The sequence below is a fragment of the Aptenodytes patagonicus genome, chromosome Z (genome assembly GCF_965638725.1).
Source record: "Aptenodytes patagonicus chromosome Z, bAptPat1.pri.cur, whole genome shotgun sequence".
In the NCBI taxonomy this organism is placed as follows: Eukaryota; Metazoa; Chordata; class Aves; order Sphenisciformes; family Spheniscidae; genus Aptenodytes; species Aptenodytes patagonicus.
The window spans coordinates 24884116-24909235 of record NC_134982.1 but is presented as its reverse complement, the minus strand read 5'-3'; the positions used below and the strand labels follow the sequence as shown (position 1 = coordinate 24909235).

The following is a 25120-nucleotide window of genomic DNA, read 5'->3' as shown; positions in this document are numbered from 1 at the left end:
CAACTCTGACAAACCATACCAAGAAACTCTTTCTCCACCTACTTTTATAAATTATGATCTTACACTTACAAGTTACTTTCTACATGTGGTAAATTATAGTTTGGGCTTGTAGACCTGCCTGCAATTTAGGTTGCTCAACATTTCCTATTATAATAACCTGTTTTCAATTGCTTTTAAATTTGCCAAGCTATAACTGTTTGAGCTGAAACCCTCCACGCTGAATATACTCCCCAGGCTGCTTTTGGTGAGGAAAATTTCAGCTGAATTATTTTGGCTGCTTCTGAAATCAAAGCAAGGTATTATACGTATTATTTCAATAATTAAAAACATCTGGTATCTATGCTTTAGAGTAAGATTTGAAATTTGTCAGAGAAAAATTTTGTTTTGAAATGTCCTTTTTGCTATTCTCATGAAAATACACCTACATTTACCCAGGTTGTATACCTCCAAGCATATGCAGTTCAGTAAAAACTTGCTGCAGTTATGTACCTAAAAATCTCTGAAATCCCTTAAAATGCTTGAATATCCCACAGCTTAGAGTAGGCTCAACTGCAAATGAGCCATGTTACCCCATGCTAGAGTTCCCTCGAGGCCGCAACCACAGGGCTGAAGTTGGGCAGACTGTAATAACAGCTGCTGACCAGCTCAGGCTACAGCAAGATAAACCAGCAGAACTGTGGAAGGGCAGCTTGCCCCTCGTGCCCTCAGTGACCGATTTCCTGGCAGCAGATAAGGAGGTGGGAGGAAGCTCCCTGATGCTAATGCAGAAGGAACAATATGCAAGGGGACTGACTGAACAATTTTTCTAGATCTTAAATCTAAGACACAAACTGTAGATTGTGAGCTACAATAAGTTGTTGCACATAAATCACTGTTGTAGAAAAGATTATCTAGATAGTATCTCATTATTTCCTTCATGTTCTCAGTGGACTGTGAATATATAATTAAAAACAAAACGTACTTTGTCCCCTGTGTTTCCTAGTGTAACTTAATCATTGTGTCCTTGTGAAATGTATTTGAAACAGATATTATGTCTCTCCATGTCAGGGCCTTTTTTTTTTTTTTTCCCCCAAAACTGATGATCTAGTCCCTTACTGGCAACCACAACAGCACCAGCACCTAAGACCTGTGAAACTAATAGCATTAGTGTCTGTAATGCCTGGCATAAAGGGCCCTGACTCTCTTCACTCAAGCTCATCAGCTGCTTTGTTATAAGAAAATTCAGTGCCAAAAGCAATGAATTACAAGGCTTAGAATTTAAGGCTCTTTAATCAGCAAAGCATTTGCTCAAGTGCTCTCAAAGTAGGGGTGGACTTGAACACATGGTGTGCGTGCTGAATCAGGCAGAGAGCATGCAAAGTAAAGCATTCTTTTCATAGCAATTCCTTTTGGGCATTTTGGTCACTGAAATTGTACTAGTCTGCATAAAAGAATCTGAAATATGGCCGCTTCCCCCATATGAAAATTAGGCCAGTACTTTATATGCCTCTTTTTATAATAGATACTAAATACTGACCCTTAATTTTATATTTTTGTGTATATAATGAATGATGCATTCATATTTGTGTTTTCTGGTGAAAAGTTGTAGCTGTACAGTTCTTCCAGTGAAGGGAAATTTTATCATCACGTTACTGATCTCTCCCTATTCATATCCATATCTCCTGCAGTCATACCAAATATCTTCTACTTTTCTGGCTGAACATTATTCCTCTTTTTTGTTTTTCCAAAATTAAATCATTTACAGCACTTGAATACAGGTTCTCTAAAGAAAATGGAGATGCCATCATCTCCAGTAAGTATGGCATAAGGAGATAAGCATCCTTCCTTACATTTTCAAATCTGAGAGACTCATTGTTTGACGGTTGCCAAAACACTCTAGGTCTCACTCTTTTACATGTAGAGAGTGATATTCTTATCCTTGTAATCCATTCTGTAAAATGCTTTAGACAAAAAATGGTCAGAGGAGGATAAAAATTTTTAGTTGTTAGTCAAGTTACCATAGTATGATTTTTCAGGTACCTTAACAATGGCTCTCATGGAGCTCAACAGTTCCTCATTCTCTGAAAATCACCTTCACTTAAATAACTAACCTTGGGCTCTGTATTTTAACGTGTAAAATTGTAGCCATAAAATGCTGTTAATAAATACAGGTTACACACAGAGGAGTTAGACTTTGTGCTTGAGGAAAAGTCAAGTGGTTATTTAGATTCACTCCCTTCTTTTCTGACAGCAGAACAAATACTTACAAACATAAAACATTTCAAGGTGGAAGTGGCCGCAACACAGGTAAAGAGGCTTCACAGAGGCATAACTGCTACCAGGCATAGACAGCACTTATGAAAAGACATGAGGGGAACTTGTAACCTTCATGCTCAACCTGTATTTGCAATTTAAGAAGATTCAGGTTCTCTAATAACAATCTGATTAAAAGTGAGTACAGAAATGTTACTTTAATCTACTCTCCATTCTGAAGGCTCTTTTAGTTGTATTAAAGACATATCAAAAGAACCATATATTATTTAAAGGTGTGCTGTTGCTTACACTGAGGTATCAATTTGCAAGTCACATACAGAAAGTTTTCAAACATTGGCAGAACCATGTCAGAATTCACTAGCCTGAACTCATGATATTATCCAATTATTGATAAAACTGTGCAACAACCAAATCTAATTAAACGTCAAGAACAAAATGATACTGTCTTGTACTTTCTTTTAAACTAAGGCAGTTCTTTTTCATTAAGTCTATAAAAGAAAATTAAGTCTCTGTTATTTTCTTAGACATCTTGTTGATTTTTATTTGTATGACATACAGCAATATTTTACAAATAAAGTCATTATTTGTTTTATATAACAAACTGAACAATCTTCCTCAGCCAAAATGTCTCCTTTGAGGATAACAAGCCTAAATCAGAGAATAAAAAGCCAATATAAAATGTGTAATGCCTCAAAACTAGGTATCATCATACCAGTTAGATGCTAAGCTCTGGGATAAAATCCTGAATGAGACACTCAATGCTAGAAATGATTGAGAGATTTATTCTCTTACATCTAAAATTTTGCTTCTGAAAATTCCAATTCTGCTGCTGCCTAAAGTTATTATTCTTTATTTTTATGTTAAATTCTACCTTCTTATCATAATGCTTCTGCACAAAACCAAAACTGCCTTCTTTTTAATGAAGTCAGCAGTATCTTTGCACCTTTGATGCAACTTTCCATTTTAATTAATGTTGTACATAATTAAATAACATGAAAATTATATCAGCAACTGAAACATTTTTGTTATCATGAGGAATTAATCTAAAGAGGCATCATTTTTGCTACAGATGTCGGCCAGCAATAATAATGAAAAGGTTTCAATACCCATTTTTAATATTTTAGGAACTTTGTTGATAACTAAACAAATGCTACTCTAATAGATGTATTAGGGATTTATTTGGCAAATCATTCTACAGTGGCATAAGAAGTCACACCTATGCAGCTTCCCAAACAATGTACTAAGTTACAGAACAGAGCCCATATTAATCAAATATGTGTATCAGGCAAGCAGGATTTCTACTCTCCAAGGCTTCTCCAGCCCAGAAAGCACTTAAAGAGGCTTGACTTGCCTCTTTTCCTCTTTTTGTTTTGAGATAGTCAGTCTCAGTCTGTGCTTTGGGTGTGGACTGCCCAAAGCAAAAAAATTTGAAAACACAAAGCTACTCTGTCACCTTTTCAAGATCACGGGATCCTATCACCTTTGGACACCAACAAGAAATGGCACCCCGTCTGCTGCAGAACCAATCTGTCTCTTGGATCCTTCTTAGTTATCTTCTAATTTCAAGGTGCTTAAGAAGATAACATGATATAGCAAATGTAACTCTCACCATTCCAGCCTGGGCAATTGTTATCATTTGATAAGCCCTGTCCCAGGCTTTAGACATGCTTTTGCAGAACCCGGGTAGGATTTTCCACTTAAGACTGACTTTTTTGCTTTGAAACCTATGGATGGGTTATAGTATATCTGCTTCTGTCAGGAGAAAGTCTATGAGACACAGTTATGTGACTAAACTGACTAGATTTCTCTCTGGTGTGCAGATAAATCTTCCCCAGTAATGAAGGCCTCTTTCCCTGTGATCCTAGATCATGTCTTGGAATTCATTACCCAGTTCTCTGTGTTTTATCAGTGATCACCATTAGTTTTCTGTAAAGACTGTTTGAAGGTGGGTGTTGTTTGGTTGGGGTTTTTTTTTTCCCTTCACAGATCCTATCTCATAAGGGGTTCTGAATCATGTTTTCACACACCTCTGGGGGAACAACCACTTTAGTAAGACGTCATTCCTTCACCACTGCAAGCTTACCTTTGTACACCAAATTTATGTTTTACCTAAGCAAGAGCATGACTCCCCTTAAGTTTTCTCCTAAAAAACCTGACCCACTGCATTCCAACCCAGACATCATGTTATCTTTCTATACAGGCTGAACAGATCACTTAGGAAGACCTCTTCCCTTTTTGTCTTCATGGCAGACAGGTTCCTAGGTACAGCTCTACTGAGAACTTATCATACTGGATAGCAGATGGTACGACAGGAGTGCTAAAATGAAACCAATTTGTGATTTAAGCAATTTCCATCAGAACTCAAGCAAACTCAACGTCATCCCTAGGGAATGAGGGAGATGAAAACCAGCCACCTTAGACTTAACCCATGCTTTTACCAAGTACTATGTCACAAAAAAAATGTGGTTCAGTTCTTGAGAGCCATCCTAGACCGGAAGTTCCTCCTTCAGGTTAAGGGGTAATGCTGAATGTCTCCAGCAGACTAAACATGCACACAGAAAACAACCTGAAGGAAAAAAGATGGTGATTTGCCAGTAAATCAGAAGATCTGCAGGTGTGGGTTTTGTCTATATGCAGATTCACACTTGCTCAGTCTTTCCCTTGCTCACTAAGTTCCATTAGAAATGGTGGAGGGGCCTATGGCTGGGCTTACCCAGGGTTTACCATGCTTGACAGGAAAGAGGATGAGCACGTCCTTCTAGTAATAGACAAGGCATAAGCATACTTGGGCATAAGCACATTCATAATGTGAATATGTATATAGACAACATATCTACGACACCTTTCAACTTTTGATGATTTTCCTTTCCTGTAGAGAATGTGAGCTTATTTGTATAAAAATAAAATTTCATTCTAAGGGGCAAATGCTATTAATGCTATTAAGTTTAATAGCACTATATTCATTGATATTTTACAGATGGCTGAATTAAACCTTGCAATCTCTATGGGTCTTAATTCTGAGTTTTCAATAGGATAACATTCTCTTACTTCTTGACTAGGCTTGAAATATAAAAATAGGCTTTTAAAAAATTATCACTAAAATGCGTTCTTCTCAGTGCATCCTCTCAAAGCACAAAGTGCCATATAAGTGTGTTTTAAGACATTTCTCATTAATGTTTTAGGCCAAAACTCTTTCATGTTTAGAGTATAGAATGAATTAGTCCTTGTAAAAACCTTCTATTACTGACAATATTCATAACATTTTATACATTATATGATTGTATAAATCTGACTGGATTTCTGATCTTTTGGCAGATTTTGGTTGTAACTTATCTTGGATGTTGAGCCACGACTGGTTCTTAGCAAATAAAGCGTTTAATAAAAGAATAAGGAGAAATACAAATTGCTCAGTTCTTTGCCAAGTGCTTCTCCCAAGTTTAAAGCATACGTTTCAGCTAATGGGTTGACTAAAATCCTGAAGAGAGCAACACTTTAATGGAGAGGCGAGGGAGCGGGAGGGGGAGATGATAAGTTTTTGGCCTGATAGTGAGTCCAATCAGAAAGCTCTGCAAAAAGAAGTTAAAGCCTGACTGAAATCTGGAAATCCAAAGGGGGCAACTCAATGACGAAAAAGCAACTAACTTTGGCTAGTTAAAAATACTATTTGTAACAGCAGCTTGGGAATACTACTGAGTTTCTACTTTCTACAGAGACAAATACTGCCTTCTTCAACCAGAAATCAAAGGATAAGTTTATCCTCTGTCACGTGGAAAAACATTTGTCTGCTCAGTTTTCTTATGTAAATCTCACATTTACGTAGTTAAAGAAAACTATTTCAGGTTAAAATGTTCACTTAATTTAAAAGTACTTTCTCCATTTGCTTTTGCTTTCCATTAGTGGTTTAGAAGGCAAGAAATCCTCGGCAGTGAATTACCTTGGGTAGTTTTACACCTCTGCCCTGCATAAACATGCAACATGGTATTTCCTTCAGTATTCTTCTGATCTCCACCCTCTGCTTTGCAGGGACTTCCTGAGAATGAAGTGGGTTTTATGTATTTAAATACCCTCCATTGGCTTCTCTTCTAAGACTGGAACTTGTTGAGTCTTATTTTGAACCCATGTAAACGTATCGCCTCTACAACATTCTTGGCAAGGAGTTCCACAGCTTAACTCTATTCTACATACAGAACTGCCTGTGTTTATTTGGAATAACAAGTACTACTAGCCCCAGTTACAAATCAGGACACCAAAATTGCATGCAATTGCTGTGCCCATTTTACTGCTACGGTATACAGAAATAGCATCAGTAACCTGCTCTTATGCAATTTTCTTCCACTCATCCATCATGAGATTGCTTAACCATTTTTGCTATAGTCTCATAACAATTCAGATTGAACTGACTACTATAACCAGCCTCTGGTTATAGTATAGATACTCTGAAAGTATCTAACTTTCAGAAGTCAGTACTTTCTAGAATACAGTCCACCAAGCTGTAGTTGTAACCTACATTTTTAGTTACTACAGGCATGTTACATGTTACTTTGCCCATGCTACAGAAATTTTTAGGCTGAACACCCAAAGCTTTCAAACAATCCAAAGAATTCTGTGTGACTGCTTTTTTTGGTCACTTGCTTACAAATTCTATCACCAGTGATTTTATATTACTGGCCTTTACTGATCCCTGAAGCACTTAGATCACTGTACCCTATTCAATGGTAATTCTACACCAACAAGTACTCTCTGAGAACAGTTAGCTGTTCTTAATCCATTTTACATATTCTCTACTGTTACCATAGAGTGTTATTTCAAATGAAAATATACAGCACTAAGTCAAATACTGCTTACATAAATCTCTCTATATAATCACCTTCATCAGGCTTGTAATGGCCATGAATTATTATATCAGGCTTGTCTGACAAAACTTTGTTTTTCATAAAATCACTTGCACTGTATGAATTACACTCATTGTTTAATTTTTCAGCAACAGAACCATATTTATTCTTTCCCACTGTTTTGCGGAAGATGGATTTCAAGCTATGTGACCAACAGTCACCTATTTGCTCTTTTTGAACACTGGAACTCATTAGCACTGTTCTAGTACAATGGCATATGACTGGTATCCCAAGATTAACAGCACTGGGGAAAAATCCACCCCCCCCAATTCTTGTAGGTTTGTAGAGTGCAAGTTATTCAATCCTACTCATGTAAATATGTTTATTTTTAGTAGGTGTTGCTTAATATCCTCCTCACATAATAATGGACTGGGAAGTACCCCATTGTTCTCATATGATATGATTACATCACGTTGCTTCTTTCTAAATGCAGAAGAGAAACAGTCATTAAAAATTGTCTTTTTTGTCATTTGCAATATTAGCATTTCCATCTACTAAAGGGTCTGTAACACAAATGGGATTTATTAGTTCTTAATACATTAAGTTATACATCTTATTGGCTATAATCCTTTCATCCATGTTTTTTTTTCTTGACAGTCTTAGCCTTCTTTATCATTTTTATCACTTTATAATTCCTCATTTTATAACTATTTTCTACTCCTGAGCCCCCACTTATGTTTTGTTTATTTTTAGTTGCTGTTTTTACTGGTGAACAGATTGGTTCTTAGTCAGAATTGTTCTCAAAAATTTTTAAGTTGTGAAATTGTGGGATTTTGGCCAATTGAATTTTAAAGACATACCACTTCTCATTCATAATATTACTTCTAATAATTTGACTCATTGGTTCTCTTAACACTGATATCTTTAGCCTTTTTAATTAATCAGGAATGTAGTCCAAGCAAGTATTGGTTCAGTCTATCCTCTGTTAATCAATACTGAACAAAATTAGGCCATGATTATTGGTTTCTAGGCAACAACTAATTTCCAATTCATTTAATTAATTAGTCTTTATCTATCCTAATTAGGTCTAAAATAGATTGATTGTTGTTTGGTACCATGTCTTTTGTATAATCTACACTTTTTACAATGGCTAGTGATGATTAGCTATACAGGATTTCCAACATAGGCCCCACAAACTGAACTTCCCCCATAACATCGCAATTTTTTCCTTCCACCATGGGAAACTATTATTTAAAATATATTCGTGAAGAAAATAGTGGTGAAACAAAAATTAATCTCCAGATGTCAGGAAGAAGCACAAGTATTTAAGCAACAAGCTGGTGCATAATCTCCTGTTCTTTGGCATGCAAATAAAAAGATAAGAAATCTGTTCATAGACAAGCATGTGTTGTTTCTAATTCATAAAACAATGAAAAGCATTCAGTAGCCTTTCATAAATCAGTATGCATTAAGCTACCTTCTTTTTCCTGCTATCTGCCTCTGACATCCACTCCAACCCTTCTACAACTATTGTCAAAACACCCTTCTCCAACTTCATCCTTCCACCTACTGCTTTCCTTCCCTTTCTTTTGACTTGTGCTACCACATAACCTCCTGAAGTCTCGCCTCTCTAATCCCTGTCAGTAACCACTCGCTATGCAACCAGCTCTACGCTTCTGGAAAACCCCTCCAGGAGTCTCCATTTAACTCAACTACTCCCCACTACCTCTGAAGATATTTGGAAATTGTTTCATTTTTCAGAGAGGAAGCTGAGATCTTGACCTTATGATTCACTTCTTGTTGCAGTAATTTTACTTCTCCCATACCAAATGGCTACTGCCATTAGAATTAGTTGCCGTCTATCTGTTTAAAACAGGGTTTAACAAAGTTGTTTGTCAAACAAGGTCAGCAGTTGACTGACCTTGATTACTGATGAAAATGAGGAATATTTTTTTTCCTGCAATGTTGTTAGATCAATAATAATAATATACAACAGGGAACTATTTGTATAGGAAAACCAACTGTAGTAGTATTAGAAGCTCAAGTGACAGTCAACACTCCACCTATCTCTACAAACATGAACCCCCTACGTCTTAATACTCTCTTTATTAAGTCAGCATAACAACCGATAGCCACCACAGCTCAGAGAGCAAAATTTTAAACTTTTTCTTCAGACTGCTTTTACCATTTAGGTTTGACCACGTGATTTGCAAGCAATCCGGAGACAGCCTATATGCTGGACCTATGTCAGGCAACTAGCAGCAGGGGCTGCTGAGGCCATCACCTAGCCATCTTGTGACCCAGCTGCATGCCCAACCTATTCTATCTTTTACAGCGAAGCAGCAGAATGAGAAAGCCATTGCCTATTATCCACTTACTGAGTGGTTACCACCACTCTCTCCCGAGTCTCCCATTTTACCCTTCCCTTTCATTTGAAACTTTTGTTGTGAAGCCAGCCAAAGTCCAATTTGAATTTCTGACAGAGGAAAAAAATTAATCCTAAATACAATGAAATTCTAAAAAGATACATTACTAACTTGAAAAGGCAGCTGTTTGTTACAGACTAAGATTACAAGTTACTTTTTTATTTATTACAGTGAATACTAAAAGTTGGATTGGAATAAACAGAGGCTTTTGCAGTTTTGAAATTTAATTCAGTGGAAGCATGGGTCTAGCAACTCTATAATAGGCTGGGTTTTGCCAGATACCTACCTTTTGGCACATTTGAATGTATATGATTGTTTCTCTGCAGTGTCAAGGCAATTAATTCATGTTTCCAAAGCAGAAGTGTTCCCTGTTTTCTTGGTGGACTTTATGTCACAGCCTTGGAATAGTGTCAAAGTTGTTTCCTATACAGGTAAAGTTTCATGCCTATGATGGACAGCTGCAAAAACAGAAAAGATGCCTTTCTCCAGGTTATCTTTTCTATTCCAAGATCAGGTCTTTACAATAAGAAATGTGAACATGAATTTCATAGAATCATAGAACAGTTTGGGTTGGAAGGGACCTTTAAAGGTCATCCAGTCCAACCCCAATTTGATTCAGAAGGCTCCATGAAGCCGATACACAAATTAGCAGACAAGTTTGATATGTTAGCACATTAAGATGTTTCAGAAGCACTTCAGAACATACCCATTAGTCTTCTATGTTGAGTGTAGTTTTAGCCATAAGATGATCTGCCTTAATTATTGCCTGATGCAGACTGAGGGAACTGTGTTCTACAAAAACAAATTACAAAAAATCCTATTCTTTGGGACAGGTGTAGAACATAACACTTTCATTTGTGGTCACGATGTGGTTTAGGTTTTTCTCCTCCTTACACACATGGATATCCAGCTGATGCTAACATAACTGTACAATCATGTAGGCATTTTCACATACATGTAATAGCAGACATTCTCCTGCACGTCAGTATCTTAGTTACTATATACTGTATAACACACACAGTCTAAAGAACAGGAAAATAAGTCAATTAAATTATCATCATTAGCATCAGTACTGTCCTAAATCTAACTTTTAAATCATCACATAACTTTTTATTATGACATATTTTTGTTTATAATTACTACATTTGCAATTATCTACCTTGATCTGAGACTGCTGGTTTATGCAGAGAAAGGTCTCCCTCATGTGGAAATCTGCCTACCAGCTATAAAATAAAAACCTGCAGTTTGCTTCTTAATAAAGGTTCCACTGCTTAGATTTGCAGATTCATTTTTGGAAAGTATCACTTAGTATGTTTTTTTACAACATTTTAGTTCATCGGAGCTATCATTACAGTGTGAAAGGAAAAAACCTTTGATAAGATAGGATCGCAAGAATTTAAACACGTTTAGAAAGAAAGCAAAATACTTCCAAATCCAGTCAGGATGTAAGGGAAATTGATCTAGGCAAAATTCACAGGTTTTAGGATACTCTTGCATCCATCAGTTTCCTCAGCTTTCCTTTATACCTCTTCTGAATACCGTTCAAGATGTTCTTATATGTGTAATTTTCATGTATTGCCTTTTCATGACCCAGCAGAACTGGGGTCTAAAACTGTAACTGACTATGAGAGTTAGAATTGACTTAATTATGTGGTCTGGTAAGACTATATAGTTAATATATTTTGGCTACAAATATTTATGTTTCTTCACATCCATAACTAGTGTGGCTCAAAAATAAGTCCTGTCAAATTTTCCATTTCAGGAACTAATTAAGCTCCTTTTTCCCCATCAGTTTATATGTTTTAAAAGAAAAACACACAGAAATAAAGTTTCAACTGAACATAAACAATTGTGGTTTTTTCCCCCCTGAAACACATAGATTTGGCCCAAAGTAAATGCTTTCAGTTTTCTTTTGCGAGAAAAAGAGGAAGTCAAAATTTTGAGTTGACCAGGCACATTTTCTTCCTTTGCTGTTGAACAAACAAATAAAAATACCAACCATGTTTACAGCTATGGTTCAAATGTCTAAAATATATTAGCTAGTAACCAAAATTAAAGTTTGTTCATATACATGTTGTAATACCAAAACCAAAGTAAGATATGATATCTAAAGGCAAGAAAAGTGCACTTGGATTAGCAGTTTTATTTGGGTGGTGTAGAGTTGGCTTGTAAGACTCATTTTTCCTGATCGTGCAGAAAAACTGCAAAACAATTCCTCAATTACGTTCACACTCCCACAGCTGAAATCATTGAATCTATGAAGCTTTTTTGTAGCACCTCTGCATGCCACACTGGAAAAGAATAGGAAAATCTTGGATTGACTTTTATCATTCCCACCAGGGACATCTTCATCCCTTCCTTCCTTATATGTATCTCAAAATACTGCACAAACCAACTGAAACCATTATAATTGCTCAAGTGTAACTTTTCAGTGCCAGTGTTTATATAATTTGGAAAAAAAAGACCCAGTTTGAACATCAACAAAGAAGAAAAAGTTGTGGAAGAACTGCCAAGGTCATAGATTTTGGCTGTTTTCCTTCAATGAAGGGAAGAAAATGGTAGCTCAAATGGTAGGTTTTTTTTCTTTTTAGTTATACTGTATAAGTTTATAAATGATACAAGAATTTGACATGCATCAGAATTAAGTCTGAAAGTATCACACAAGTATCTCTGCTGTAAAGGTGTCTGGGGCAGGTTCTCAGTCTTGAAATTTGTCAGGAAGCTAGACTGAACCCAAACCATGATGAAATCAACCACACTTCCTCTCCATCAAAGACACTGGTGAGCCATCAATACAATAGAAGAATACAGAAGAATAATGAATCTGTTTCTTTTATTGCTTGTAGCATCCTTTTTTCCCCCCTCCAGTTTTAAAATTCATTCAAAAGACATAGTTTAAGTGCATCTATTAAAAAAGAAACACAGCATCAACTCCCCATACTGATTAGTATTATTTCATAACAATTAAAAAAAATTACCACCCAAATCCCTCAGCTTCTGCACATTTCAGAATTTTTTCCCTGATGTGTTAAGTGTTGTAGTCCTATGCAATTTTAAAAAAATCACATTTTTATTTATACAATTAAAAAAATCATCAAAAAGTGACACAATTTTCCTAGAGTGATACATAGTTAAGATGTGAAATACACTGACATTTCCAACTCATTCCATACTTATATGCCATTACAAAGGAACCATAATTTTACTGAACACGTAATCCCTTACTCAACAGGAAAGCTCTCTGGCTTGGTTTACGCTCCAAGAAATTTTGTAGCATATCCATCCCATCCAAAGATCCTCCAGGTTTCAAAATGAGGTTTCTGTATTTCATCCCAGCCTGATAAAAGGTAAAGCAGAACGTTAGTATTTCTTATCCTGCAAACTGCCTCTTTTCTGTATTTGTTGTGTATTTAAAAATCTACTTATGATTAAACACCTTCCCTCCTTCCAGATTTTCTTAATACCAAATCAGGATACACCACAAGTATAATTTAGATCTGCTGGAAGAACTCAAGAGAGCAGAAATTTAACCTATTCTTGAAGAAATAATTTTTCTTGTGGTTTTACACTGTTTTGGAAGCTACAATCAAAATTTGTCTGGAAGACATTCTATAAAGCATAACACACGCACAATCTCCACACAATCTTCAGTGATGGATTATCCCCATGACTGACTGGCAGGAAAAGGGAACCTAACATCCATTCTCTCTCAATTGATGATTTCTCTTTCTTTAATCTCTGTTTGGAGAACAGAGATGATAGTTCAGAGACAGATAGATATAGCATTGAGGAATGACATGGCACGTATACACATATTATATGCATAGTAGTATATACAACATATACAAACACATCTAACTTCCCTATTAAAGTATCTTAAAGTAACGGAGACTTAACTCAGGTTTTATTTTCAGGAAGAAACATTAGTACTTCAGAAGGAATGGATTCCTTTAAAAAGAACGAACCAAGCTTCTGAAACAACACTAAGTAATGAGGACTTTCTTAACAAGAAGTCATATTTTAAAGAACATATCTGGAGAATTTTGGGCTTCTGAGACATGACTATCAATAAGAAAATATTATTTTGCATGCAGATGTCCCAGATGCTTCTGATATTGAAGAAAACAATGTTCTTCCTTTTAGTCACTGTATATACACATATATACTTCCCCTACACGTCAAAGCTATGAGATTACAGGACCACACTACATCCTGATAGCTGTACTGCAAAAACAAGCACAGGTCTTTTTAACTGATGGACTTCCATGACTTAATTGCCTTACCAATCACATTGTCTGAATTACAGCTGGAAAAAACTAAAATGCAAAAAAAAAAATTCACTGAAGCATTGCTTATACTTCACTATTTGTGTTAGTTTCCTGAACATCAGCAGCAAATGAAGAAATTGTCCTTGTAGTTTAAAAGTGTTATTTGAGTAGACTTGAGTCTTTGCTGTTGTCTCTCCAGAGCCAGCATATTGCTCAGTTCTAGGGCGACCAGTAGTTATTTCAGATAATGTGGAAGAATTGAGGAGTGTGACAACCAAGTAAGCTAGAGTTAAGTGTTTGCTGAAGAATTTTTATAGATACAGTCTCTGAAACTAGTTTCTATAACTGTTGCTCAAAACAGGAAGAAAGGTTTTATTCTAACAGGAAGAGGTAAGCCAAATTTCTAAAAGCCCTAGTCATAATACCATAACTGTTTTCCTTTCCTGCTGTTCTGAAGACTAGTCTAAATCTAGATACAATGAAGTATGAGTAACTACAAAAATCATACTGGTATCTAGTATTTGTTTATAAAACATTGTTTGTCCCATCCTGTGGAACTCTGTTACACTTACATGGAATGCAAATAAGGAGAACAAGTTGAAAGAGAACCAATCTGAGAAGATAGCATTGCTCTGAAGAGGGAGGGAAAATCTCCACAGAGTTAGCCCTGAAGCTACATCAGCATTGAAGCAAAGTGTATGTGTGCACACATATGCTAGAGAGTGAGCGACATACACACACGCACACACACAAATAATCATTTTTCCTTCCTCACTTCTTAGCCTGGATAGCAGGCTTCACATTAAAAAGAGGCACTAGTTGTCTTTTAGCTGAACCATTGCAAATATCCACTCCTAGCATAATTAATGTACTCTCAAAGCCTCCCATACACAGACAAAGAAAACAAAAATCTCCCCCAAAAAAATCAGAATAAAAGGCACCTTCATCCCTCAGGAGACGTAAAGGTCACAGAGCAATTCTGGCAAACTATAGCTTAGGGTTTTGACTATACAATCACTCAGAAGAGAGTTTTGAGAGTAGGGAGTAAAGCTAACAGAAAAAAGGTCTGTGATGACACTGGAGGGGTGTGCGTGTGTCAGAACAGAGAACTGACAAAGTCCCACAAGTCTGGCACCAGCACCCTTATCTATCTCTCCCAGCTGCTAGCAGTTAAAAAACCCCAGCAAGTCTGACCCCTCCCCAAATGCCATTTTTAAGATCCATATGAACAGCATTTTATTAAAACGTTATTTTATTCTCTCATTTAACTTGCCATTTCTTCTCTCCTGCTCTTATTTACGAGTGACAACATTCCCACTGAATAAGCAAGTATGCTTATTCTCACATGTACCTGTCATGAATCCCTAGCACTTCAAAATCAATCTTGACCTGTAAACTTTTTGTCACCTTTCAAACTATTCAGTTTGCTGCTTTTCTTCATAAAACCCCTTTTGGGTTTTATTGGCCTAACCACTGCTTCAGTTTTCTAGCCCCTACCCCATCTCCTCTTTGGACTCCTCTCTTTGTCCAGGTCAAAGTCTAATCTTGTTTACTTTCTCCACCCTCTAGAGGGAGGGACAGTTATAGAAGTTCTGGTTGCTGTGATAAGGAAAGGGAGGAATGAAGGCAAATTCCAGGAGAGGAACAGGAAAGTCAAGCACTTTCTACTCTCTCCTTTACTTCTCTCTTGTACACATTTACTGAAGGGAAGAACTAGCGCTGGCTGCTGAATCCAGAACACAGATAAGAGGATCAGGAAAACCAAAAGGTCTTTCCCGTGATAGAACTACAGCATCTCAACTCACAAGTCTAATACTATAATCTCTGAAAAATAAAAAAGGTTGCCAGAATTGGCAGGACTACTAACCACATCACTAACTACCCTTTCTTTCTGCTGGAGGCAGAAGAGACTGGAGAATTACACAACGGAAAAAAAGCCCAGTAAATCTAGAACCTGTCAATGATTTGAACTTCAAAAGCCACTTGGGAGAAAAACTAAAGGGGAAAAAATTTGCAAGTTATGCTGTGCTGTGAAAGAGAAAGCTAAAAATAAATTCAGTTTTCTAAATAATAACTATGTAAAAGTACCACACACTTGAGGTACTATTAATGGAAATAGAGCATCATTATCATACAGCTTTCACAGCAGAAGAATATGCATCTGCTCCTGCAATGGAAGAATATGTTTTTTCAGTCTAAAATTAAAGAGGAAGGCATTAGTCAATGCAACACAACGTCTTAAAAGTGTCATAGTATAATATTAAATATATGACTATGTAAGAATTGTATCAAAATCCAAATGTTCTTTGAAATTTTAAGATTATTTTCTAAAGTAATTAAGTTATTTATACACCTTTCTTTTGTTGATCTGAACTTGACAGGTACAGAAGCAGTACTTGAGATGTTATACCTATGGATCATGATTGCAATAAATGTGGTTTCAGAGACAAAGTGCAACAAAAGTCTTTAGTAAAAAGTATTCATTACCTACCTTTGGATTCATTATTCCTTCTTGCTTAAAGCAGCTATAAAAAATGTCCATGGAAAACACTTCACTCCACAGGTATCCATAGTACTGACCATCGTAACCACCTGCCAGATGTCCAAAAGTAGCTGGCATGTTTGTTCCTTGAAAAGTAGATTAACATTAATTTAAGTCAAATGCAGTTATTTCTTTGATGTAGACATTACTTCAACGTTAAGAATAAATTAATAAGGAATTTGCATCAACTACTTTGAAACTTCTAACATAAAGGGTCTGAGTATGCCTCAAAGTATTGGCCATATTCTGTTGACTACAAAGGAAACTCAGTTTCCCATTTTAGGCTAGTTGCACATTCAACACATATGTCACAGAACATCTAAAGTGGTATTCACATCATGTCACTCTAAAATATAACCTGCAAAAGGTTAAGTTTTATATTTACCTTAATCTTCCTTCAGAAGAGATCAGTAAGATCACCCCAAGTTTCAAAGTAATTATTTCAGCTTTATAAAGTAGATTCTTTTATAAACAACAACTCATGTTTTTTTGTATGCCAAGCATTATTGGGAAAGAAAGGCATGTTTAATCAAACCATTTGGACATTCTGTATAAAAGCTTCATACTGACATACCTGGGGTGGCAGGAATTCCTAGGGTCTCCACACAGCATTTAGCATATTCATCTGCTGGGTCAGCAGATGGCTTTGTATGCAGCACCTGGTCAACTTTGCTCAAAACAATCTGACGGAGGGTTAAAAGGCCTAATTGGGTAAGAACATTTAATTAACTAGCATCAAAGTAGCTGGAGTTTCTTTAGCACCTTTCATTCAAAGATCTCAACATGCATCCTAAATTACTAGAATTTTAACCATGGAAAAAACTTGGAGTTTTGTCATTTCCATCTGAATTGCTTCAGTTACAAAAAGTTGAGAGGCATATTTTTAATAAAGAAATTGTCATTATAAGCTCCATCTTTTCAAACGTTGTTTTCCTCACAGATCAAAACCAAAATAAAGCAGATATTTTAAAAGCAAATTTCAGTATTTAAAATTATGTTTTCAGCTGTCTTCACTTCCAGTATACCATTTCATTCAGGGCTTGCACAGATGGTATATCTACCCTAAGACACTTCAAAGAACAGCAAGAACTGCTGCTGCAGCTGCTGTAGGCTTTTTTTAAGAAACTACAAGATATTAACCTTTACTCAGACAAAATGCTTATGTAGCTACAGTGCCTGTACACACCAGAAGGACAAGGACTTCTTGTTCAGGATAGGGAAGCAGTATGAAATAAACAGCAGCGGCTTAATGACAAATTGTACCATAAATGGGTAAGACTATGATATTGGGGAGTCCTGATTACAGGGACAGAGGGGTGAGAGTGACAAAATAACAATGAGATGATAGGTAATGACATGGCATTACAATCTCGGTTTGGAGATACATGTAAGGTGGTACAAGACATGGAAGGAGAAGAGAATTGGGACCTTAGTTTGGGAAGGCAGTACATCTGCTGGGAAGGTAGAAAACACGGACTGAAGGTTCTGGATTGAGAAGTTAAGAGGCTGTTTGAGAAATGCAGGGCTACAACACTTCTCTCTGGGATATGCCATGTATGTTCAGTAAATTTGCAAACAACTTTCACGTCTGTCAAGTGCAAATGAAATGTAGATGATACATGTAGAAAATCTGATATTGTATTCACGCACAGTGCCTGCCCTGGGCTACCAGAAAAAAAACAACAGAAAACCCAGGACCTTCCCCCCAGCCCCAATTTTAAATGAGCAAAATTGGTAGGTAAAAAAGTCACATGCAGAGGAATGCAAAGGTATTTTAGTCCTGTGGGTAGCCTGGAAAATCAGAGCTGCTACTGTTCCTGCAAACAGTGGTAGCTCTCATCATAGCCTTTATTAATGGTGGTACCCATCCAAATAAACCCAAAAAGACAGTGATAAATATACACACAGAAGCAGTATAATGGGCTTGTTATGTTTGTCTTTAATGTTTCCCACCAATTTTTTAAATTATATATTTTTATACATATACTGTGGGGAGGGAAGGCAGAGAGATACCTGTATTAGCCAGTCTAGAGGCAGCAAGTTTCTCAAGGAGAGTGTCTCCAACATGGCTCTCATCTTTATAATGTCTTGACATTTGCTGTAGCGGTTCTTTTTCCCACACCCAGTTCTCAAACATTTGTGAAGGTACCTCTACAAAGTCTGTTTCCACATTAGTTCCACTAAACCTAGCAAAATCAGTCTAAAAGGAAAAGCCATTGTATTATATGAAAATAGAAGCCAGGATTTCTAGCAGAATGTAAACTTTCAGATGCCAAAATTTCAGTGTTAATCACAGCAAAAGGAATCATTTGAACACATCAATAACAATAACAACAATAATAATAATAAAATGAATTTTAAAGAAAGGAGGGCAAAAATTCAGATATAAGACTTTACCAAGCAACAAAATAGATTACTCAATAGTTATTTACTGCATTCTCTACTGATGTGAAATGGTGCTTCAGTTTTCTTAATATTATTGATTTCTACCTTTTAGGTTATGAGAGCAATACAAATGTTTCCGTGCTGTTTATGACAATGATATAATTTGTAAATTGTTATAAAATTGTTATATTACCCCGAAGTAAAATAATAAACTCCAATTATACACTTGTAAAATTACAGTCTACTGCACTGATTGAAAGATTTTGCTTGACCAACTTATCCTATTAAGCTTTGTCCTAACTATCTTCATTCATAAGGCATATGGTTAACATATAGCACAATTTTTTGAGCTTAAAAATAAATGAATCCTAGCAACTTTATCCATGAATGGTCTCCAAATTGTACACTCACTGATAGAAGAATCTTTCTTCTGAAATCCAAGCACATTAGAGCTTTTTATTTTTTACTTTAGTATCATCAGTCACTTCATGTTTAAAAAGCCCCCCTAGATACTAATTTTGAAGAAAAGTTTTGTACAGTTAAAAATCTTCATTAAAATATATTCCAAACCCAAAATATTTCTAAAAAGAAACAGTCACTTTTGAAAGACAGTTGTTCAAATGAGAACAGAAATTATTTGGTCTCACTCCACACTTATCCTGTAATAGGTCTACCTCCTCTTGCCAACCCAATTTTACTGTTCTTCCCTTCTCAGCAGCATTCTAACAAAACATTTCAAGCGCTAAAAGAAAAAGAGAGTTCTCAGTTTCCCAAATGCCCTTTCTAAGAGCTGTAGATATTCTTAGGTTCCTGCCTCCATCAGGGAATAGATGCCCACAGGAGTACTGGCTTTTGAACTTACTTTCTTGAAGGATTAAAAAAAAAAAAAAAAAAAAGAAAAAGCATGTATAATATAGGTCATAACATTGAACTGACAGCTATGGCACGTGCATGTATCTTCCCCTCATATCTTCAGAAGAACAGCAGAAAAGGAGAAAAACATTTGCCTTCATTTACACTTCTGGGTTACTCAAATCCATAGTTGTAACAGGCTTGCCCTTCTTACTGTACTTTCTGAGTAGCAGCTATGAAGAAAAGCTAGGAAGCATCAGCTGGGAAGAAATGGTGATAGAAGTGGCTAGAGCAAAAGGCAAGAGGAGTGCAAGAGTTTGTTGGCCTCCAGATACCCTCATTTGCCCATACACAAGCGCACCACACTAACAAAAAATACTAAGACATTTGGTTCAAGGTACTTCAATAGGTCTCCTTTCCTAACAGCATAAACAGATCCCCTCCCCACCCTGTTATCTCACTTTCCAGCAGACCCCCAGTACATTACAATGAGTATCAGTCTCCAAAAGCTGACCTTTACCAGCAGCTCACAGATTCCCACCCAGTCTGATCCCCACATACCCTTTAAATGTCAAGTTTTAACATGCTTAAACAAATCATCATATGAAACAAGATAGTGCTTTGCACACACAAATCCCAGAGGAGAGGATGTTCTTACGTGGGACTAGCAAGGTATTTGCAGGTGTGTAAATAACAATTTACATAAAATACAACAGCAGGAAGCATGGTAGCTATGCACACAGAAACCATCTCGGCAGTGGGAGAGACAACTGGAAAGCAGGCCTCCCTGACCTGTGTGCAATTCCACAGCAAGTGAAGTACATATTCATTGGAATTGTTGGCTTGGGCTGCCCAGAAGGGGCTCTGCAACACCCAGGCACATCCTCATTGGTTATCAGAATGGTGTGGTCGATTTTATACTGATGCTGAATGTGTCTCATTTGTAAACACCTTCTAGGTCGTTTAAAAGAATGAACAGGTTTTATTTCTCAATTTTTGAGCTCAGAAACACCTGTCTTAGGGTGAAGATGATCAAATTATAATTATAATTCTACCTTCAACATGAAGCAAAAATATCTAAGCAAGTCTAGCTACTTGTTCTGAAGTTTGCTTGAATGTCATTTGTTTAATTTAATATATGGATTTCTATGACTATGTTTCGTTATTCTGCAGTCCTAGTCTCTAGGATCAAGGTCAAGAGTTAAAATCTAATATCATAGAATAGAATCATAGAATCATTAAGGTTGGAAGAGACCTCTAAGATCATTGAGTCCAACCGTCAACCCAACACCACCATGCCCACTAAACCATGTCCCTAAGTGCCTCATCTACACGTCTTTTAAATACTTCCAGGGATGGTGACTCAACCACTTCCCTGGGCAGCCTGTTCCAATGTTTAACCACTCTTTCAGGAAAGAAATTTTTCCTCATGTCCAATCTAAACCTCCCCTGGCGCAACTTGAGGCCATTTCCTCTCGTCCTATCGCTAGTTACTTGGGAGAAGAGACCGACACCTACCTCGCTACAACCTCCTTTCAGGTAGTTGTAGAGAGCGATGAGGTCTCCCCTCAGCCTCCTTTTCTCCAGGCTAAACAACCCCTGTTCCCTCAGCCGCTCCTCACAAGACTTGTTCTCCAGACCCCTCACCAGCTTCGTTGCCCTTCTCTGGACACGCTCCAGCACCTCGACGTCCTTCTTGTAGTGAGGGGCCCAAAACTGAACACAGTATTCGAGGTGCGGCCTCACCAGTGCTGAGTACAGGGGCACGATCACTTCCCTACTCCTGCTGGCCACACTATTTCTGATACAGGCCAGGATGCCATTGGCCTTCTTGGCCACCTGGGCACACTGCCGGCTCATGTTCAGCTGGCTGTCAACCAGCACCCCCAGGTCCTTTTCCCACAGGCAGCTTTCCAGCCACTCTTCCCCAAACTTGTAGCGCTGCATGGGGTTGTTGTGGCCGAAGTGCAGGACCTGGCACTTGTCCTTGTTGAACCTCATACAGTTGGCCTGGGCCCATCGATCCAGCCTGTCCAGGTCCCTCTGCAGAGCCTTCCTACCCTCGAGCAGATCAACACTCCCGCCCAACTTGGTGTCGTCTGCAAACTTACTGAGGGTGCACTCGATCCCCTCATCCAGATCATTGATAAAGATATTGAACAAGACTGGCCCCAAAACTGAGCCCTGGAAATATGTGTCATATTTCTCTGATATTATTATTTGGTACTTGTTTATAAAGAAGATGAAAGCAGTGCTACACTGCTTTGTAGATAATTACGTGAATTTTTTGGTGAATGAATACTGAGACTTGTCTCTCTGAAACATAAAATTTTCATTAGGCCAATAATAAATTTATCATCTGGCAGAATGAATTTTACACGCAAGTAAAAATGAAACCAGCAATTTTACAACTTGACATCTTGATGCAAAATCTGCAGACTAGCTTCAGTTCTTTCTGGTCACTGTGAGAACCCTGACTGTCAGATAGGAGAGCAGAAAATACAATAGCTCAGGCAAGACCTGTTTTATGCTTTTGATGTCAAGAGTGATAGCTCTCAAGAGCAGTAAATGCCAAAATGCTGGAGGTGATCTAGATTCACAAATCATTTGCGTTCCTAGGTACAGCAACCTTTTTTTGCTTCTAATATCTAGCAGGCTACTAGAAGTAATAAAAAGCCCTCTGACAGCTGTAACAGAAGCCACCACTGAGCACCTTCTTTACCTTACACATGGATCTATTCACTCATCACAGGTACCTGCATGGTGCAAATGCAAAAGTATATGTTCCTATGAAAATGTTTTTCATAAGAAGGTGTATTCATTGCTGTACTTTTAAATAAAAATTAAAAACAAACAAAAAACCCAACCCAACCTGCCACTTTGAAAAATAACCAAAAAATTGCGTACGTACTTTACTAAAATTAGAAACCACCAAAACAGACTTATACCTTGCTTTGAGACAGTGGAGAAAGAAATAAGTCTTACACTGAAATTGAAACATCACTAACCTGTGCACATATTTGATGCATTACATGACCAAATTCATGGAAGTAAGTCCTTACTTCATCATGTCGCAGCAATGATGGGCGATCTGATGCTGGTTTTGTGAAGTTGGTTACCAGAGCAGCTACAGACATCATTCTGCTGCCATCAGAGAGAAGACAGCCGGGTTGGAGACCAAAGCATGCTGCATGCCCATACTTTCCCTCTCTGTATAAGAAAATATATCAGACACTATCTTCAAACCACAAGCCTGCTCACCAGAATGGCGAAGCCTGTTCAAGAACAGGGACAATCAGTCTCTTTAAAGCTTTACAGAAAGAAATTACATCTTTTCATGACTTCTAAGCCTCACTAAGTTTAAGATCCTGTTAAGAGCACAAGGGCAAAAAACCCTAGTACTTAAATCACATCAGTTTAAGATTCACAGCAGCATTTACAAGAATATAATTTTTACTCAAATACTGAAAGTATATATACTTCAGATGCCAATTCTACTTTAAACTGCTACTGTAACAGGAAGGACTAGGTTCTGTCCTCTGAAGCAGTATTTTTTTTTTTTTCATTACAGGAGACGAATACAGTTTACTGCATTTTCAGTGTGATCCAAAAGTTTAAAGAAAAATTATTTTGAAATTTTTGCCCTAAACCTGAGTAGTTAACTGGGTAGTTAAGTCAGAAGAATCTTACTAACAAATAGGTTCAGCCATTCACATGATTCGCAGAAAGGGGGGCGCAGGCAAACACGTGAAGGAGATAACATGCCTATCTTAAAAAGAACGATTTATGTACTATTGTATTGACTAACCTAATTTTCTTAACTCAGCGAAGCCTTAAATCAATTTATATTTAAAAAGGATATCAGCCAATTTATAAATTGCTAAAGAGTAATTTTAAAAAACCCACAAACAATAGTGAGAAACAGTCAAAAAGGACTAGCTAAGAATAAATCCTGTCAAATCAGTCTAGTCTCCTAATTTTGACAGAACACAGATGATGCTGTAAATAGCTATTAGAGAGCTAGAGAGCTACAGAGATCAATCTGGAAGTACATTTCAAGGTGTGCTCAACAGGAATCTATTCTTGGTCCTGATCTATTTGATATTTTCTTTAGCAGTCTGGACAACAGGGTACAAAATACACATATGAAGTGTAAAGAGGAACTGGGAGAAACTAGGAACGCTTGGCAAATAGGAATATAATTGATCTGAACAGACTGGAGTAACAGTTCAACATAAATGAAAAGTAAAACACAATATTACAGTTAGGAAGGAGAAAAGTTCATAGAGGCAAAAAATTATGGACAACTGACTAGACAGCAATACTACAAAAAATGAACAAAGTAGTAATGCTTCATAAACTGAATATAAGCAAGAAACGTGGTAGTATTGCAAAAAAAGAAAAAGTGTAAACAATCTGAAAACAGTCCAGAGGACAACTTAATGAACACAGTAATAGTCTTGTCAGTGGGACAAATGTTTACTTCCAAATGCATTTAATTTCAACCACACCAGCAACCCACTAAGACCAATTCCATTTTAAACACATAAGTAAAACACCAAGTCATAATTACCTGGGGTAAAGGTCCAAATAGAACTGCCCTAACATTTCCCCTGTTGAATTATCCTTTACTGTGTAAAGAGTAACGCTGTTGTGCCAAACATGAGCACTTTCTACTTGCTCAAATACAAGTCCCAGCAGCTGCTGGTAAATATTCAGTAAGCCTTCTGTAACAGCCTCAATTGGGAAGTATTCCTTCAGCTTTTCTTGATCTATGGAGTACTTCAGTTCTTCTGTTTTGTTCATATAATAATGAAGATCCCATGCATTGATTCTTCCATCATAATCAGAGTTTCTTTCTTTACACTCCTTTTTCTTCAAATCTAGAATGAATTCTCTTTCTTCCTCAACCAATGGCTTTAGCTTCTTACTCAAATCATCTGAAACAGAGATTGCCTTGGAATCAACTTCTGTGTTCCTTACTGTAATGCGTATTCCTATAAAATAGACTCGTAACTTTAAATACGTGCCCCAAGAGTGGATACTAGAGTTTTCCATTTGTTGACTAACAGCAAAGCAAACTGTCTGCTTTCTTGTCTTAATGAGTTTTAATTGCAGGCATGCTATAAATAATACAGGAGTCCACATAGGCCTAGCAGTACTGTGAAGGGTTTTGGTAAATTTAGACTTTTTCAAAGACATCAGAAATGGAAAGTAACACTAGACACTTTTGCTTGAAGCCTTTGATTTTACCTCATGTAATCTCAGTTCTCTTGATGTGTTTCTGCAGAAACAGCTGAGGACTACAACTACTATTAGTTACTGGAAGTGCAACACAAAATTCAAACACTACTTTTTCTTCCAAGACTTTTCAAAACAGATTATGACCTACTTCTAGCTAAAGTCCTATAAAAGAACAAGAGACATTTTTATAGAGTTCTTGCCTATATGATGACTAGCTTCTAAACTACCAAAGCCACTGGATATTAATCTCTATGATCGCAATTTTTTGTAATATAGCTTTTCTTGGACAAGAAAGGGTCATAGCACTATGAATCCAAC

At 37.0% G+C, this 25120-nt stretch overlaps 1 protein-coding gene across 4 annotated transcripts in view; it reads right to left on the bottom strand.

The window, feature by feature from the left end:
* Nucleotides 1–12325: 12325 nt before the first annotated feature.
* Nucleotides 12326–25120, bottom strand: part of NLN (neurolysin) — a 44806-nt gene continuing 32011 nt past the window's right edge. For 2 of the 4 annotated variants that reach the window (XM_076361687.1, XM_076361686.1), the window contains exons 8-13: nucleotides 24132–24498; nucleotides 22567–22768; nucleotides 18335–18521; nucleotides 16896–17024; nucleotides 16271–16407; nucleotides 12326–12848 (exon numbers count right to left, since the gene is read on the bottom strand). In XM_076361687.1, coding sequence (XP_076217802.1) covers nucleotides 12714–12848; nucleotides 16271–16407; nucleotides 16896–17024; nucleotides 18335–18521; nucleotides 22567–22768; nucleotides 24132–24498 — 1157 coding nt within the window. In that variant the 3' untranslated portion in view covers nucleotides 12326–12713. The remainder of the gene's footprint in view (nucleotides 12849–16270; nucleotides 16408–16895; nucleotides 17025–18334; nucleotides 18522–22566; nucleotides 22769–24131; nucleotides 24499–25120) is intronic. The other 2 variants (XM_076361688.1, XM_076361689.1) reach the window with 2 other exon arrangements.